General features: G+C 40.1%; 1 protein-coding gene across 4 annotated transcripts in view; it reads left to right on the top strand.

Annotated features, from left to right (window-relative positions):
- The window catches only part of LOC118409316 (amyloid-beta A4 precursor protein-binding family A member 2-like), a 73,314-nt gene that overhangs the window by 6,345 nt on the left and 48,332 nt on the right, over window positions 1-18,637 (top strand). For all 4 annotated transcript variants that reach the window (XM_035810256.1, XM_035810257.1, XM_035810258.1 and 1 more), the window contains one exon: window positions 2,707-2,743. In XM_035810256.1, the coding sequence (XP_035666149.1) occupies window positions 2,707-2,743 (37 nt within the window). The remainder of the gene's footprint in view (window positions 1-2,706; window positions 2,744-18,637) is intronic.

Genomic DNA, 18,637 nt, shown 5'->3' on the forward strand with positions numbered 1-18,637 from the left:
GTATGTAGTAGTGCTGTGACTATATCACATGTCAGTATTCAGTACAGAATGAATGTAGGCATTAACCACGGGTGTCTCCAGCTTTGAGCTTTTGTCGGGCCCGCTCATTGTTTGGGAGCCCAATTTTGTTGGTTTCCGTTGCGTAACAAAATGTAAGTCATGCCAAGCTTGGGTAAATACATTTTCATGAATTTCTTATAAACAAAGAATGGTAGACATATTTTCCCATCCTATCAAGCAAATTTTTGTCCCGGGGTCCTGCAGACAGCCCTGTTTTGAACGAAAACATGTTTTTCCATGCATATATGCCTATACTATAAGTGGTGGTAAGCTGTACATGACTTATCTTCTGTGTCCGGGAAATTGCATTTTGATTGATTGGTTGAAATGAGTTGAGTGAATTTTAGCCTCCTTTGGAATGGCGTTGATGACATCACCCAAGTAATCGACGGTTAGATGACTGTTATTGACGGTTAGACGAACAGTGCATGATACATTCAGAAATAGAGAAAAAAATTGCCTTAAAAGTGGCAAGGTGGTGTTGTAATTAGGACTGTTGGCTTAGAATCTAGAGGTTGTGGGTTTGACTCCCCAGCAGGCCTCAGTGTTGTGCCCTTGGAAAAGACACTATACAGCTACATGGCTTGTATAAAATGTACTTCCTCACATGACTCCATTGACCTAGCTTCTGTTAGGAAATCCGATGTTCTTTTGGATGCAATTTACACAAAAATGCAAACCCAGAAGTCCCTTGCTTCAGGAGAATACATGTGTCCTGAGCATGTTAAAGATCCTGCCACAATTTGTCAAAAATATTAGGAGTCCATTCCAGTGTGAGTGGTTCAAACCTTACAGTCTGGGTCTGGGTTGACATCATGAAAAAGTGATCATAGTTCTCTGTTACCATTGAGATAAACAAATGTGGTTTATTTCAATGAATTCATACATATAATCCAGAAAAATCTTTATGTTGCCCACTCAAAAGGTTATAAGAAGGTTATATTTGCAGGGCAGTTTGATTGATGTAGAGAGTTTTCCTTGGATTTGAAAGGGGCCTTTATCTCCTTTTCTTTTTACTTGTCTGAAAACTTGCTGGGTTCTATTGAATGCTTGAGATGTGGCTCTCCTAAAACACTGGACTTAACGTTCTATCCTGGGAACATTTCTAGTCAAAGCTGGGGACTCATTTGAACTTGTGTGAAGTGAGGAAATTCACCTAAAGTGCCTTTCCTAAGGGAACAACATCGGAGCGTAATAATATTCACATATCCAGTTTGTTGACTGCATGTTATATGAGGCCAAGTTTGAAATTTGCCTGAAGTTCCTTTCCCAAGGGCACAACATCGAAGCCTGTAAAACATCCACAAGTCCAGTTTGTTGACTATACGTTACACCGAGGCCAAGTTTGCAAATCCGCCGAAGCTGGTACCGCACTGAGCGAGCAATTGATACCTTGTAAATTGGGGCAGCGTCGGAGCCGTAATTGGCTAGAACATTTGCGGCTCATAATTTACTGCCCTGGAAAATTGGCGGCGAGGTTTCAGTGCTATAACTCACGGCGATCTCGGCGCGCGCATAATCTGATTGGGTGAACAAATGGCTAGTAATCCTAGGGGAGCCGCGCATTAATCTGCAACTTATCCTCACGAGCTATTATATTAAAAGGTTCTGCGACAAACCATCTGTCCCGCTTCCTCGGCTAACAGATGAATTTTCAACAGTCAACTGCAATTTGTAATGCTGAGCCCCCGTTACCAAAAATTTTATGACTTCTCTATTGCAGTGAACCGCTCACCCATAACTGCATTACATGAGCCCAATCCATTTTTGTTGGTCGCTTCTTCAGTTCTTGCTAAATGAATTCTCAACAGTCAACTGCTATTTGGAACGGCAAACCTCTGTTGCAAATAATTTCATTGGATTACCAGCAAGCAGTGAACTGCTCACCCATAACTGCATTACATGAGCCCAATCCATTTTTCTTGGTCGCTTATTCAACTACATGTATTGCCAAATGAATTTTCAACAGTCAACAGCCATTTGGAACGCTAAACTGTTACCTAAGAATATACGGGTTCTGCATAGGATTACCAACAGGCAGTGGACCGGTTACCCTTAACTGCATTGCATGAGCCCAATTCATGTTTCATTGCCATTGGGCACTTCTTCCAATTATTACCAAATGAATTTTGAACAGTTAACAACCACGAGATATGCTAGGCTCCCGTTACCTAATGATATGCAGCTTCTCAATAGGATCACCACCAGGCAGTGGACCGCTCACCCTTAACTGCATTAAATGAGCCCAAACCATTTTTGGGGGGACATTTCATGAGTTATTACTGGATAAATTTTCAACAGTTAACTGCCCCAAAATATATGGGCTCTCTATAGGATCACCACCAGGCACCCTTAACTGCATTAGATGCGCCCGCTCCGTTCTCTCCGTTGGCTGACTGTTGATTCTTGGGTCATTAGTCTCTGTCACGGGACTTATTACGTCGATCTTACCACCAGTGGCCTGCCTCTCTCCTCTCGCCAAGTGCAAGTCTAAACCCCGGCACTGCATTGGAGTGCACGCTCTGTGAACAGTCTGGGAATCTTTACTTGTCACGATCTCAGGAGTACATATCCAAGATGACCCACTACTTTCCCATGGAGGAGAAGCAGATCCATGTCTTATTTGTGCACCTTCTTCCGTTTCAGACCATGAGGCAGTCCTCCAGAGGGTACCACAACGAGGGTGAGTTACTCTCCGGTTTTACTCACTAAAAATGATCTATGTGTGCGTTCGTTCTATTCCATTATCTAGTATTATGTCATGATATTACATTCATAGTCAAGATTCAAGTTAGCTTGCCTGTGATACTTACAATGGACATACTGTTGTATGTATAATATTATCATTGGAGCATTCATAGTATGGAAAAAGGGTCTTTGGAAGAATGTCTTCTGATATTACTGATGATCTATGTATGTGTTTTTACTGCACTATTATCTGGTGTAATGTCATAGTATAAGATTCAATTTAGCCTGCCTATGATGCTTACGTACTGTTGTATGTACATGTATAGTATTGGAGCATTTATGGCTTGTAGCCTAGTACAGAGAAATCATAAAAGATCTTTTGATACTACCGATGGTCTATGAATGCATTTTGACTGTTCCATCATCTGGTATCATGTCATATTACAAGGTTCAATTTAGCTTGCCTATGATGCTTACATGTATGTACTGTTGTATGTATGTATGTAGCATTGGAGCATTCATGTATTGTAGTCAACATGTAGTAAAAGATCTTTCAATTGGAAGAATGTCTTCTGATACCACTGATGATCTATGAAAGCGTTTCTACTGTTCCATCATCTCGTATCATGTCATATTACAAGGTTCAATTTAGCTTGCCTATGATACATATTGTTCTATGTATGTATGTAGCATTGGAGCATTTGTGAATTGTAGTCAACATGTAGTACAGAGATATAAAAAAATCTCTCAATTGGAAGAATGTCTTCTGATGCTACCAATGATCTATGAATGCATTTTTCACTGTTCTATTACGAGCTTTCATGTCCTATTACAAGGTTCAATTTAGCTTGCCTTTGATACTTACATCTGTTGTATGTATGTACCATTTGAGTATGGATGAATTCTTGACGTCTACTGTGGAGAAATTGAGAAAAATCTTTGGGTAAATGTCTTCTGACACTTTGATGATCCTAATTTGTTGGCATGTAGGTTTGACATTTTTCTGTGTCAAGAATTTTACATTTCACATCACTGTGGCTGTAAGCCTACTGTCTGAATATTCCACGGCCACGGATTGTGTTACTATACAGTACTGTAGATTGTCAATTTGTTAATTGTTCATTTTCAGGCCAACAGTATGTCTTGATATCCTTTGCAATGAATTTATCATCGATTTAAAATTCATAGTTCAAGTATCTGGCATTGTGTTCCAAAATTGATACCCTTTCTAACTTCTGTCAGAACATTTAGAAACATTTGTGCCCTACTGTAAATTTATTTACTTTTGCGGTGTTTCTATTTCATAACTGAAAGGAAAAGATGTTTTCTGTGGTGTTTCAAATTTGCAGCGACAAAACAATTCCGTACCACAGTAATATTTTGAAACACATACTTGCATTGTTCAAAATTTGTGGTAGAGATGTCATAGGAAATTAATCAAACAGCTGCAAAAGTTTCAAGATATACAGTAGTTAATTAAAGTTTATTTATTTGAGATTAAGTGAGTTGATGGAAGACGATGTGCCTTCCTTTTGTCGGGAGAAATTACGTCTTTAATCCCAACCTTCATGCTGATGTGGTTATTGATTAAACTGTACGTCGGCTGTATTCAACCCATCATGAAACTGCACCCGCACATTTGCATGTCTAGGTTAACTCTCATGCACTGGTATTGATTAGCACCGCAGATCATAACAACATGCACACTGGGGTACATGGAGATTGCTTGGAAAATCTGTTTTGCTGTGGCTTTTACATTTTCTTCACAAGGTTTGACAAATTTTCTGAAATTCACTTGTGCTATTGTAGCAAGTACCAAAAAAAGTTACTTGCCCGAACCAACTTCAATTGCCTCAAATCTAAATGACATTTTCTGGTATGTAAATCTAAATGACATTTTCTGGTATGTATTTTTCCCAGCAATGTAGTTCTTTGATTATTCGTACTATTTTTCTGTGTAGACCAATACCTGATGCCAGGACAGTGTACAATAACAAGTATGTCAAAATCTCGCTCCTGGAAAAAGTTTACTTGTCCGATTGTTGCGGTTGGACATGCGCTTGCCCAATGAGTAATTTTACTTGCCTGGGACAATCGGACTAGTGGAATTGTCCAACCCTGGTTCAGCTTTCATTTGACCCTAAAAGTTGTTAAGTTAATCAGATGAATAGATGAACAAACAAACAAATGAAAAAGCTATAGAGCTATATGAACCAGCTATAGTCTATATTTTGTAATTTTTAGCTACATGTACATATTGGCTTAGCATAGTTTTTCACTTATAGAGGCTGCAACCACTGAGCGACTGCTGAATGAAGGAAGATTTTGAAAGATTGCTAAACTAATACATAAATGAAGAACACATTCTTCAAATGTAAGGGAAAACGACTAAAAGCCTCTGATGTGGGATGGCTGAGCAAGATTTGAAAGGTCTCTAAACAATTTTCATACATAAAGAACAAGCATTTTTCAAAAACTTTGTGTGTTTATTAAATCATACTTCACATTCCAATTATGAAATCAGGGGTCACACAAACCCAGTTTTGGTCGCTTTTTTTAATGTTTTGTGTGTTTTGCTATCTTTTAAATCATACATCTACATCTTGCATCACATTCCTGTTAAGAAATCAAGTTTTGGTCGTTGTACAGTCGCTCAGCGCTCGCCGTCTAGTAAAAACGGGACCTTATTATAGACATCTGTGAGGGGAAACTACTAAAAGCCTTCCGAGGACCCGAAATCCTGCATGATGGATGCCTGGTACCAGCAGCTTTGGGTTTTAGCCACTTAGTCGCAAACAAATTACCAAGAAATGAAAGATGGGCTTAAGGCAAATGGAGAACTCGTCTGGGCGCTACGTGCATGGCTACAGATGTTCCGTGTTCGCTTGCAAAACCACGGCGCGGCTTCTGTGTGGTTCCAAACTCCTGTGTGACGGATATGTCTTCATTAGTACAGGAAACGGGAGAGGGTGAACATGCACCGTTGGTGAAATGATTTAATGGGAATGTTCTGTGGCATCTGTTGAGTAGAGTCGTGATCGGTGTAGGACCAGAATGGCTATGAAAAGTCCCAACAATATTGCTGACTTATGATAATGAGAACTATACTGCAAACACTAATTGCATACAAGCAAAACAGTGGTATACAATGCAAGGCTGTCTCCAGTTTTAGATTTGTTTTGGGAGCACATGGTGTTGATTTTCTTAGTTCAATTTTAAGCTGATGAAAACACATTTTCTTTAATTTTATGTGCTGAAGTTCATATTTTTTAAGGATTAATGGAGTCAAAATCTCTGTCCGTCCCAACAGGCAAATTTTTGTCCCAGGACAGATGGACAGCCGTGATACAACATAAATACTTACAGAAAGGGAAAATTTGAATGATTTGATTAAAAGCCATTTCAAACAGTGACAGAATTCTTAAAACAGATTCTTGACAAAGAATAATCCCTCAACTTCCTTTGTAAAAGAGAAGACAGGAAAAATGATAGAATCTACTTTTGGTAGCATTGTAGAGTTTGGAATTTACACGACGGTTTAAAGACCCTTTAGCACAGGGTTTTATTGTTTTGATCAGGGATTTGTATCTTCGGGTTAATGCCACAAACTAAACCCCCTTCTGTCATCCCACTCTGGGGATAATCTCTGAACATGAAAGCTTTTAAGAGTCTCCCGCGTCGTACACACACGTCGCTGTGGAGGAGGTAAATAGGTTTACACAAGACACGCTGTGGGGGTGGGATTTCTTACTTTGTTGGTTGTCATGATTTGTCATAGGCCTGTCTGGAACAAGGGTGAACGATACATCATGGTTTGTAATACTAATAGACTATTAAAAGGAAGGCAGGGCTTCTATCTAGAAAGTACTCGTACAAACCCCAACTCTTGTCTCAGCATTGTCTTACCTTTGTTTCCTAGTGGAACCAAAGTTGTCTTCAGCTCTGTTGCATTCATATTAGGGTATAAAAAGACAGTTTCTTCCAGATCTCTTCAGTGTCACTGACAAAAGATAATGGATACTATCTGAAATGTCTGACCGTTTCCAAAGTCATATCCAGTTGCTTGAGTAACTACTTTTTGGCATATCTTATCACGTGGATGTCTAACCTTCATCGACGTACATTTGTATCTTGTTTATATCCAAGAAAGAAACTTGACACTAATATGAAGTTGTACCAGTCCTATAGTGACTATATTTTCCACAATTTTCTCTGTCAAAACTGAATCATTAAGCCAAAAGTTTAAAGTGAATCAACTAGGGTACATTGAATCAAATTCTGTTGGCAAATATATTCCTACATAATGCTGCCTTGGCTTATACCAAATATTGTATTATCAATGGCCAGGTGGTACTTATGTAAAGGTGCTCCCTAACTAGTACTGTTTTGACTGTATATCAATTATCAGGTAGTCACTTATACAGGTTTAGCTATATGCCAATGGTCAGGCAGTCCTTTTATGTAGAGCTGGTCACTTGTACAGGTTTGACTGTGTCAGAAAACAATTTTCCTGCAACTGTTCTTAGAAATATGGGAAGCCTTAGCACAGTGTTTGAATACAGTGAAGTTCAAGGGCACAGAGAAGTTGCTATTTAACATTCAGCTGCGTTCCTATCAAACGTTGGCACCGTGTACCATCCTTAGGGAGCGAAAGGTTAACCAATTCCAGCCGAATGGACGTTCAGGCCCCAGACACATAAAAACCTTGACGGACCTCTTTCCTACTCCAACATCATATTTTGCCCCTCTGTGGCCATTTCTTACGTTTTTACAACTTTGTTATGATGGCCCATATGCCACAAATAATCATGTGAACTCGCAGTCATACAAGTTTATGGCCACTCTATCCTGTTTGGTAGGGAGACTGGCTTTTGTTATTAAGTCTGTCTGCTGCCTGAAAAGGTCATGTCTGTTTTCTGACTTTTTGGTGCTGTCGTTTCAGCTGGAGGCAGATATCTTATATTTGACAGCATGTCATTTTACTGGAGTATCTCGTAATCTCCAAGCAGATCCTACGGTAGCATAAGATAGTATCAAAAGGTGGCAGAGGAGTGAAGCCGGCCTAGGGGTGTGTTTGGCTACCGGGGAATCTACATGGCAAATGGACACCTCTTGGCTGACTACACTCCTTGCTTGGCCAGTTTGGTACTATTTTATGCCATTGTAGGATCTGCTTGGAGATTAATATCTCGGTCATAAGGATCTCTCTGTATTTCATCTGTATCCATGCTACACCTGCTATAAGTATTGTCAAACCCTGTACAATAAACTTGTTCGTGATGTCATCGCAGTAGGGATTCATATCATATCATATCACATCATCGGATAGGAGGCAGTTTGCCTGTGAAATCCGCTTCTAACAATTGCAATTAAAAACTAGTTTCCATTTTATTTAACAATTAACAATTAAAAACTAGTGTCCATTTTATTCAACAACTAACAATTAAAAGCTAGAATCCAGAGTTTGTGAAAAGAGACTGTAATAACAATATAGAGTTCATGTTGGGCTAGGCGTGTACTCTCTGCCCCCCCAGTAACTGTCCAGCTTTGATTTGAACATGTTTACAGAGTCAGCAGCCACTACATCCGCGGGAAGATCGTTCCATGCATTGATGACCCTAACGCTGAAGAAATTGGCCCGAGCTGACTTTTTGGCTAGGGGTTTCACAATCTTGAAGGAGTGTCCTCTCGTACGTCCATCAACATTGAATTTGAAAAGGCGGTTAGGGTCAATGCGGTCAAACCCCTTGACGATCTTAAATAGCTGTATCATGTCGCCTCTCTTACGGCGGTGTTCAAGGGTGGGGAGCCTGAGGCGGCGCAGTCTATCCTCGTAGGTAAGTTCACCAAAACCAGGTATAAATCGCGTTGCCTTATGTTGTACTCTATCGAGCAGTTGCTGGTCAGCTTTGAAGTGAGGACCCCAAATGACGTTGCCATACTCTAGTATAGGGCGAACCATGGTCTTGTACAATATGGGCACAGTTGTCTCATCGAGCCGTTGAAAACTCTTCCTGATTAGTCCCAGGGTTCGGAATGCCTTACCGGCGGTGGTGGTACAATGCGCATGGAATTTCAGTTTTTGGTCGACAATTACACCCAGATCCCGCTCCTCAGTGGTTTCTTCCAAGGTGAGGCCTTGCATCTCGTATTGTTGGCATGGGTTACCATACCCTATATGCATGCGTTTACATTTCGTGATGTTGAAGCTGAGCTGCCAGTCCTTAGACCAATCTGCCAAATTGTCGATGTCTGCTTGTAAGGTGGCAACCTCCTCTGGAGAACTCACTCGACGGAACACCTTGGTGTCGTCTGCAAAGAGGCGACAGGCACTTTCGATAGTGCTTGGCATGTCGTTAATGAAAATAACAAAATTCATTCCCCCGATAATTGTGTTAAGTACGAGAATGATAATTTTTATGTTTTTATGATGTTGCTGAAGTCAATAATTGATAGAATTATTCAAGGCCATACCAATTTATGTAGTGTCCACATTGTATTGTACTTGTTGCAATTCAAATGAAGTCAAAGTCAATTTATTTTTTTAGGTATTGGACTTTTTAAGGTGAAAATAATGTAAGCGGACATCATAAAAGCACAAAGGGCAGGAAGGAAAACTTGAATGTAACTGTTCACTGCCTAAAATGGGGCTGCAAGGCATAAACCTGGTCCTCAGGCTTGTTTTTCAATATGCTTCCTAGTTTAAGCATCTTTTACAAAATATTAGCAACCCAAAAAATGATAAGGATCGCATCATAGGTGACATCCTAGTGGATAGCATAACTTAATAATAACAACTATTTCAGCACTAAGGACAGGGAGCATCACTTTCATGTTGCCTGTTACTGTTTACTGTTACTATTTACTTCATAGTTTAACTAAAATGTTAGAAGCTAGAGTAAGTGAGACTGCAGTTGAACCTATCAGTCCCATACAGTCGGCCCTGACGCACCAGAGTTACGGAACACATGCATGAAACAATCACTCTGAACCAGTGTCGCAATCCACTGGACTATTGGATTCCTGGCAAGCTCTGAGACATTGGTGTAAGTTGAGGACGACGTGAAATGACCCTTGTCTGACCCGTGGCTGTATTCCAACTGGACATTATGCAGTCAAACCTGTACAAGTGAACACTATAATAGGGCCTTCACACGGAAATCGAATTAGCAGGAATCAAGCCGAACCAGTCGGAATGAAGTATTTGCAAAATTCGTAACACATTCGGGGCCATTCCGAGCCGGGGTTCCAAATGGACTTGATATCCCCTTCATACGAGAAAGAATGAGCCAGAATGCCGTCAGAATGAAAATTCTTTTCTATTCCTGGGAATTCGTAGTGCATTCTAGAAATTCTTACTGCATTCGAGATATTCTTTTGGCCACATTCGGGCAGGATTCGAAGTGGCTTGCCTTTTCGGTTCTCCTTCGAATGAGATAAAAACGTTTCGAATAATGTTGGAATGCCACAGAATGCGGTCAGACTGCAGTTACACTAGTTAGAATCCACCTAGAATCCATTTGGAATGCCATTCGATATTTCTACACTTCGAATGCACCTCGACAGTTTTTGACATGTCAAAAACTTTCGAGCCAGCCAAAAGAACGGGGACGAATATCTGGAATGCAGTACGAATGTTTAGAATACAGTACGAATTGCGAGGAATTGCCACGAATAGAAAAAATTTTCATTCAGACGGCATTCCGGCTCATTCGTGCTCTCGTGTGAAGGGGGCTTAACACTCTACGTAAGGATCACCATGATCTCAATGTGATCTGACTTTTGGTGGTCCTTTAGATGATTTTTTGGCTACGGCCGTGGCTCGTTGATACACCCGATCCCTTGATCTTGAAAGTTAAGCAATGTATGCAGTTGGGTCATTACTTGGATGGGAGACCACCAAGGAAGACTGGATGCTGTAGCCTAGTCATAAAAATGGTACATATTTCTTTCTCTGCTATTAAAGAGGAAGAGTATGGAAGCTAAACACACTACACTACCAGTGGACTAGCCCCCTGCTGTAGTGCTTGCACCAAGTATGTGTGGCCCAGGGCTTAGAAGTGGAGATGGGCGCCGGGTCTGATGCAGGTTGGCCCTCTTTGTTTTGATGTATGGGAAACTTAATCTTTCTTAGATCATTTTTCACATTGAAGCAAGCATTAAGATTTCTGTCTAAAGTGACTAGATTTTACCAGTCCCCTGGTGGTCTTCTTGGGTAGTTTTGACTGCACTCGCTTCAAATTATAAGCTTTTATTATATTTTCTTTGAAACTTAGATTTGATGAATATGCTATATAGCAGTGTTTCATCTTACCCTTGGTAACTCTACAGAAATATCTGTGTGCACTGGTGAACACACATTCAAAGTTATGTGCACAGCACCCATTATTTCTGGGCCTGATTATACCAGCTTCTATCAGCTCTACGTACAACTGGGAGCCATCTCTCATGGCATCTTGTCCTTTCTTCTGACATTTACCCAGAATAATCCCCGTCTTCAGGTAAAAACTCACTCTCCCACTCAATGGGCTGCCCACATTTCGGCTGCATACAATCCTCCCTAGATGGATCCCATTAAAGTTGGCAGCTTTTGAATAAAAGTGAAATGGGATCATTGACTCAAGTACTATAGGATATGATAAAACTGGTGCAGTTTGCCGTTTAGGATTTACCAAAGTAATGTCTGTAGCATACACTTTTCATGCTATTTCAGAAAGCACAGTTATATAAATATAGATGATGCCAACGACCTCCCTTTGAAAGCTCTGAATGTGGTTTTGGTTTGTAGACACAGCGACTACGTTTTTGGTCATGCATTGTTGGGAAATACGTCCTTATGCAGTTTCCCATTGACAATATCATAGGATTTAGTAAGTTAATGCTTGTAGCGTACGCTTTTCATGCTATTTCAGAGAGCACAATTGTATGTTATATAAGCATAGATGATGCCAACGACCTCCCTTTGAAAGCTCCGAATGTGGTTTTGGTTTGTAGACACAGCGACTACGTTTTCAGTCATGCGTTATTGGGAAATACGTCCTTATGCAGTTTCCCATTGAAAATATCATTTAGGATTTAGTAAATTAATGCTTGTACATGTAGCATAGTACTACGCTTTTCATGCTATTTAAGAGAGCACAATTGTATGTTATATAAGCATAGATGATGCCAACGACCTCCCTTTGAAAGCTCTGAATGTGGTTTTGGTTTGTAGACACAGCGACTACGTTTTCAGTCATGTATTGTTGGGAAATATGTCCTATATGCAGTTTGCCATTGACAATATCATAGGATTTGGCAAAGTAATGTCTGTAGCGTACACTTTTCATGCTATTTCAGAGAGCACAATTGTATGTTATATAAGCATAGATGATGCCAGCAACCTCCCTTTGAAAGCTCCGAATGTGGTTTTGGTTTGTAGACACAGCGACTACGTTTTTGGTCATGCATTGTTGGGAAATATGTCCTACATGTAGTTTGCCATTGACAATATCATAGGATTTGGCAAAGTACTGTAAATGCAGAAACTTTCGCGGTGGTTTAATGTTCGCGGTTTTCGCGGAGGCCGCTTCACCGCGAATTTAAGACCACCGCGAACATTTTCTATACCAATAAAGGACTGCAGAGCATGGTGCTACCGCGAACTTAAAACCACCGTGAAAAGTCCCTTTTCCCTCTACCGCGAAATTAAATTCCCGCAAACTTAAATGCATTTACAGTAATGTCTGTAGCGTACACTTTCATGCTATTTCAGAGAACACAATTATGTGTTATGTATATACAGATGATGCCAGCAACCTCCCTTTGAAAGCACCGAATGTGGTTTTGGTTTGTAGACACAGCGACTACGTTTTCGGTCATGCATTGTTGGGAAATATGTCCTATATGCAGTTTGCCATTGACAATATCATAGGATTTGGCAAAGTAATGTTTGTAGCGTACGCTTTTCATGCTTTTTCAGAGAGCACAATTGTATGTTATATAAGCATAGATGATGCCAACGACCTCCCTTTGAAAGCTCTGAATGTGGTCTTGGTTTGTAGACACAGCGACTACGTTTTTGGTCATGCGTTGTTGGGAAATATGTCCTATATGCAGTTTGCCATTGACAATATCATAGGATTTGGCAAAGTAATGTTTGTAGCGTACACTTTTCATGCTATTTCAGAGAGCACAATATGTGTTATGTATATACAGATGATGCCAGCAACCTCCCTTTGAAAGCACCGAATGTGGTTTTGGTTTGTAGACACACTGACTACGTTTTTGGTCATGCGTTCTTGGGTAATACTTCCTTATGCAGTTTCCCATTGACAATATCATAGGATTTGGCAAAGTAATATTTGTAGCGTACACTTTCATGCTATTTCAGAGAGCACAATATGTGTTATGTATATACAGATGATGCCAGCAACCTCCCTTTGAAAGCACCGAATGTGGTTTTGGTTTGTAGACACAGCGACTACGTTTTCAGTCATGCGTTGTTGGTTAATACGTCGTTATCAGTAAACCCACTCTCCATAAAGCTTACTGGGATCCGCAGCAATCATCCTCCTCAGCCCAGCCAAACTTTTCTGTCTGCGTCTCCATATAAGGCCGCAGCAAGGGAATTTCATGGATGACGTCCTCGGCAGACTACGAATCCTACGCGAGAGCACAAAAAACAAATGGGAGAAAACAACATGCCTACACTGATTCACTAAGTTTTCAAATTAAAAACCATGAACTTAAAAGGCTATAACACGTAATTTTTATGGATGACACCCCATGCAGACTCCAAATCTTATGTGAGAGCCAAAATAAAAACAAAGATGGATAAGAAATAAACATAATAATAAAGCCCATAAACTTTGTAATAAGAATTAAAGCAACAAAACAGTGTCAGAACCAACAAGTCTTAGATTTTTCATTTCTATATAATTCAAGAAGTGACACTAGTGTGGTAACATTGTGTCACTGTTACTTCATGCACGGCTACCACACAAGTGTCACTTCTACAACTACACTCATGGCTTCTTTTTCTGATGAAAATCTATGTGTACACAATGCACATGTCATCCATCAAATCTACTTGCTGTGGCCTGAATGGAAAACTTTGCCGTGACGCCGTGACGTTTTCTGAGAATAGATCGTAGATACGTCTGCCGCGTCCTACCGACCCATTGTAAACGTAATGGACCTCAGAACGTACCCCCTACAAGTCATTACCCGAGTATGTAATAACCTCGGGTGACGAGAAATCCCAAACAGGGCATTTGACGTAAAAATAAAAGCTGCAGTGGTACCCATGTGGCGCAGTTCTCGATGTAATCTGCATTCATAGAGTTGAGCCCCAGGGTTGTAGGACAGAAACCTTTTGGCTCTCTTTAGCCTGGCAGTCTTATCACAAGTGTTACAGGTAGACAGCATGGGGGGCTTCTTTGAACCAACTTGTATATACAGTCAAAGCTGCCCAAGAAAACCACTATAGACAGAATTCTTAGTGCTTGTGTCAGTGGGGACATTGTCTAAGGAGGAAGGGACTAGCAAATAGTGGTTACATTGCCAGCATGGTCCTTGTGTAGAGGTTGTCTTTTGTATGGGTTTGACTGTATACATGTATGTGTACTGTTTAAAATGAATGTGAAAGGCCCATGATATGGCATTATGTACAGTAATGTTCTCCCACTATCCAACTTATACTCTTTGAAAACCTTCTTCCCTATTTTGCTGTAAGAGAAGTTCTTTTGGTGTCCAATCCTTTTACAAAGTGCCTTGGCAGACAGAAATACTGTATAATTTTATTCATTTACATGTACTTTCACAGTCATTTTTTTTCTGTCATTCTAATCTGTAAAAGGAGGTTTTTGCAGTGTTATAGGAAGAAAAATCTGTAGTACAGTAACATAGAGAATTTGAAACACATACATGTAGGTCACTGCAAATGTTAAAAGATTTACAGTAGTTGGTCAATGCATGTCCATTACCCCAATATCCACAGATATTTGACTACTAGTTAAGATAGTTTCTCATCATTTTTGGTTGTAAGGACTTAATGAAAATGGGATGAAACTAGGCGCCGCTTTCAACATTGTCCTACTCTTCCAAAGTGATGAGTTTTCTAAGTGATTAGGGTTGCAGCCAGCACATGCATCAATATTTATTAGGACATCTTGTCTCAATCCTCTTTTGATAAATCACTTGATGCTATATACAAGATATAATCACTAATGGCAACATATGGGGAAGTCTATTCTGCAAATCTGGAAACATAACTGTGGATAAGATGAGATTAACCAAAGATAGAAATATAAAAATAAAAAAAAAGGCATTAAAGATTTGCTAACATATACATAAAAGGCAAAGACTTTGTCTGCAATTTGAGTATTATTCTGATGCGTGAACCTCAAAATGTTCTGAAATATGAACCTCTGATAGTCCAGGTTCCAGTTGAAATTGCTCCTTTCCACACCTATCATCATCATCATCAAAAACAGGCCGTAGCTTGATTGTGATTTTTGAATTACAAGAAAGTATGAAATAAAATTTAAAAAATCCTTCTTCCTCAGCCTGAGGTTGCCTGGCTACGGTCGTGGCACGTTGATACACCCGATTCCTTGATCTCAAAAGTTAAGCAATGTGCAGTCGGGTCATATCGAAGACTCTTAAAAATGGTAGTGCATAATTTTTTCTCTGCTAAGAGTATGGAAGCTTAACACATGACACTACCAGTGGACTAGCCCCCTGCTGTAGTGCTTACACCTACATGTATGAGTGGCCCAGGGCTTAGAAGCGGAGATGGGCGCCGGGCCTGATGTATCTTCTGATCAAGGCCGTTGACCCCCTTGTTCCCTTGTATTGGCAACTTTAGCTTTAGTCTGAGTTTGCACGCTTTTACCAGAGTCCCAGAGTCTTGTCCTCCCCTCGTGTACATGTAAAGTATGGGAGATCCAATAAGTGGTAATGATCGCCTTATCAGCTGAGTTGAAAGGGAACCAGGTATTTTATTCATGATGTAAGGGTCATCACGACAAGATCTTACCCTGGGATTTAATCAGTGCAGGGGTGCTTGATACCAGGGCTGGACACATCGGGCATTCCAAAGTCCATGTAGTACTAGTAGGTTGGATGGGACTCGAAATTCATTTGGGGGGAATAAGTGCACTGGTGCATCTTACCTAGAAATTTACGTGCACGGGAAAAAAGTAGAATGCCAGCAAAACGTAATTATAGAACTACTGCTGCTCTTTTGCGCTTGAATTTGAAATTCTATAGCTAATTAAAAACAAACAAGTGAGACAACTATTACATAAAATGTCAAGAATATGCTATATATACTGAAAATGTACAAGAGTACCTTTATTTACGTATGCCTACACAACTATTTGGCAGAAGACTACTCTTAAGCTAAGGGCACAACCTGTGCGTGCAAATATGTGCTGTCTATGTGCCAAAATCTTTTTGTAAGTGGTATCGCCTCCGTACGAAATTGTAGGGAATCCGAATGATTTTGGAGCACGCAGACACGCCATAGAACTTTACGTGCAGGCAAAACTTTGTGTGACGTGCGTTGACGTACTACCTCCCTGCTCTTGCTAGTCGTTCCCCATCTTTTCAGAAATACGTGGCGGACGTGGGCCTCCAAAAAAAACGGCGGGGTGGTGCCCTTAAGCTTCAGAGGCTTACTTTACCCCACCTCGGAGCAACAGGGCATCCCGTCCCTTCTTATACACATTCCAGGAATTTCCCATCCCTCCTGAAGTATCCAATCTGGAGCGCTAATTTACGCCCACAGTCTGTGCTTTACTGGAACGCATGTCTGACTACTTACGACATTGCGTGAGAAAAGAACCTTGACTTTCGCCAAATGGATATCGGCTACATCTGGCTACTGGAAATCACTGTCTGACTATCCTCATTCTCAGTCACTGATGGGAGATACTGGATCTACCTGACCTATCCTCGAGGCCTATGGAGGAATAGTCTTGAGCCACAGAATTATCAAAGTTAGTTGCATATTTCAGATAGCATTCATTATCTTTCAAATCTTTTAACGGTGACAGAGAATGATGAAAAGACAGTGGACGCTATTTGAAACATCTGACTCTGTACTTATCCATAAGGCCTCAAAAGTCTATGGAGTAATACTGTAAGTATTGAGCAACAGAATTCTCAAAATTAGTTGCGTTATATATCAGATAGCGTTCCGTATCTTTCAATGGTGATAGAGAATGATGAAAAGTTACTGGAGGCTATCTGAAACTTCTTTACTTATCCTTGAGGCCTCAAAACTCTATAGAGTAATACTGTTAGTCAAGCAACAGAATTCTCAAAATTAGTTGTACATTTCAGATAGCATTCATTATCTTTCAATGGTGACACTGAGTGATGAGAAGACAGTGAACGAATGCTCTATGGAACGTCTGACGCTTTGGAGATGCTATCCAGAATTGCTTTATTTAGTTTGTATTAAGTTATGCATATACTGTACATGTAGCTGTAGTTATGTAAAAGATTTACAATCAAATTCATTGGGACCTGTCATAGTGGTATCTGCTTCTAGTTTGAGTGAAACCAGTACGTTGTCTGAATCTGATAATGTACAAAATGTATTGTTTTAGAATATATATTTCAAGTAGAAGTCAAACCATACACACTTTCACTTGCTTTAATTTTTGGGCAAAAATTTGTTGACCATCATTTGATAACAGACAGTTTATATACAAACTTGAGTTGGGATGTCCCCTGTGCATGTTTAAGGTACTACCTTGTCTACGGATGTGGATTGCCTCCCTCACATGTACAGCCTTGCAAACCTTTGGAATCGTGATCCAACACTCTAACATTGTCCATATCTCTCCTGTGATTCACAGTAATTATAGGAGATAGTTCAAACAGTAGTCTGTAATTGGTAGGTACATGTAGCAGTTTATACCGGTGCAATGGCCTAGTGGTTAGAGTGTTCGCCTTGCATTCGGTAGGTTGTGAGTTCAATAGTCATACCAAAGACTTTAAAAATGGTACAAGCTGCTTTCTCTGCTTAGCACTCAGCATTTGGGAAAGAGTATGGAAGTTGAACACACACCACTACCAGTGGACTAGCCCCCTGCTGTAGTGATTGCGTTGTGTGGCCCAAGGGCTACTGAAACGGAGATGGGCGCCTTTAACTTAACAACATGTAGCAGGGGATGTTGGAGTCTGGTGTATCTGACTGGAATATCAACAACTGGGGTGTGAAAGGTGTTACGGAAGAAATTACATTTGCTTCCTGCCTCAATGTCATGTTCATTGATCGGTGACAGCGCTGTCAGTCCCTGTTTCTCCTGCTCCAAAAATAGAACTTGTACGTCAATGAAGGTTAGACATCCAAGTGGCACATCACGTAAATGTAGAAAAAAAATTGATAGGAAGTCTTTATTGCAAGTTCATGCATGAAGGCAAATTGCAAACTAAATATTAAACCATGGTATACGTAATTGTATACTTTACAAAGAAGAAAAATAAGATTTAGAGCTGAATTAAATGGGAAATTAAATCTATTCTAAGTCTACTTAAGCTATTTGATGGGTTTGACTTCTTTTCCATATGCAGTGGGAGTCTGATGAATTATCCAACATTTTCATAGGTAAAGGGGTTGGGTAAATGATAAAGAATGAATTAATTATTTAATTGTAAACCAGGGATAGTACTTTTCCCGAACCGCATAGCAAGTCCAAACACATGCACAAAGGATGGCATACATGTATAATTTAATTATTCTATCAAATATTTATTTCATTGCCATATTTACTGTCAGTGCTGGTAATGTTGTTATGCTTCTGCAGTTTTAGAAAACGTAAAAGAAATAAATGGATTTAATGACTAAAAGCTCAAGGGATTAATCAAGGTTTTTAGTTTTTATCAGTCTCCT

This window comes from Branchiostoma floridae, chromosome 2, assembly GCF_000003815.2.
Source record: "Branchiostoma floridae strain S238N-H82 chromosome 2, Bfl_VNyyK, whole genome shotgun sequence".
Lineage (NCBI taxonomy): Eukaryota > Metazoa > Chordata > Leptocardii > Amphioxiformes > Branchiostomatidae > Branchiostoma > Branchiostoma floridae.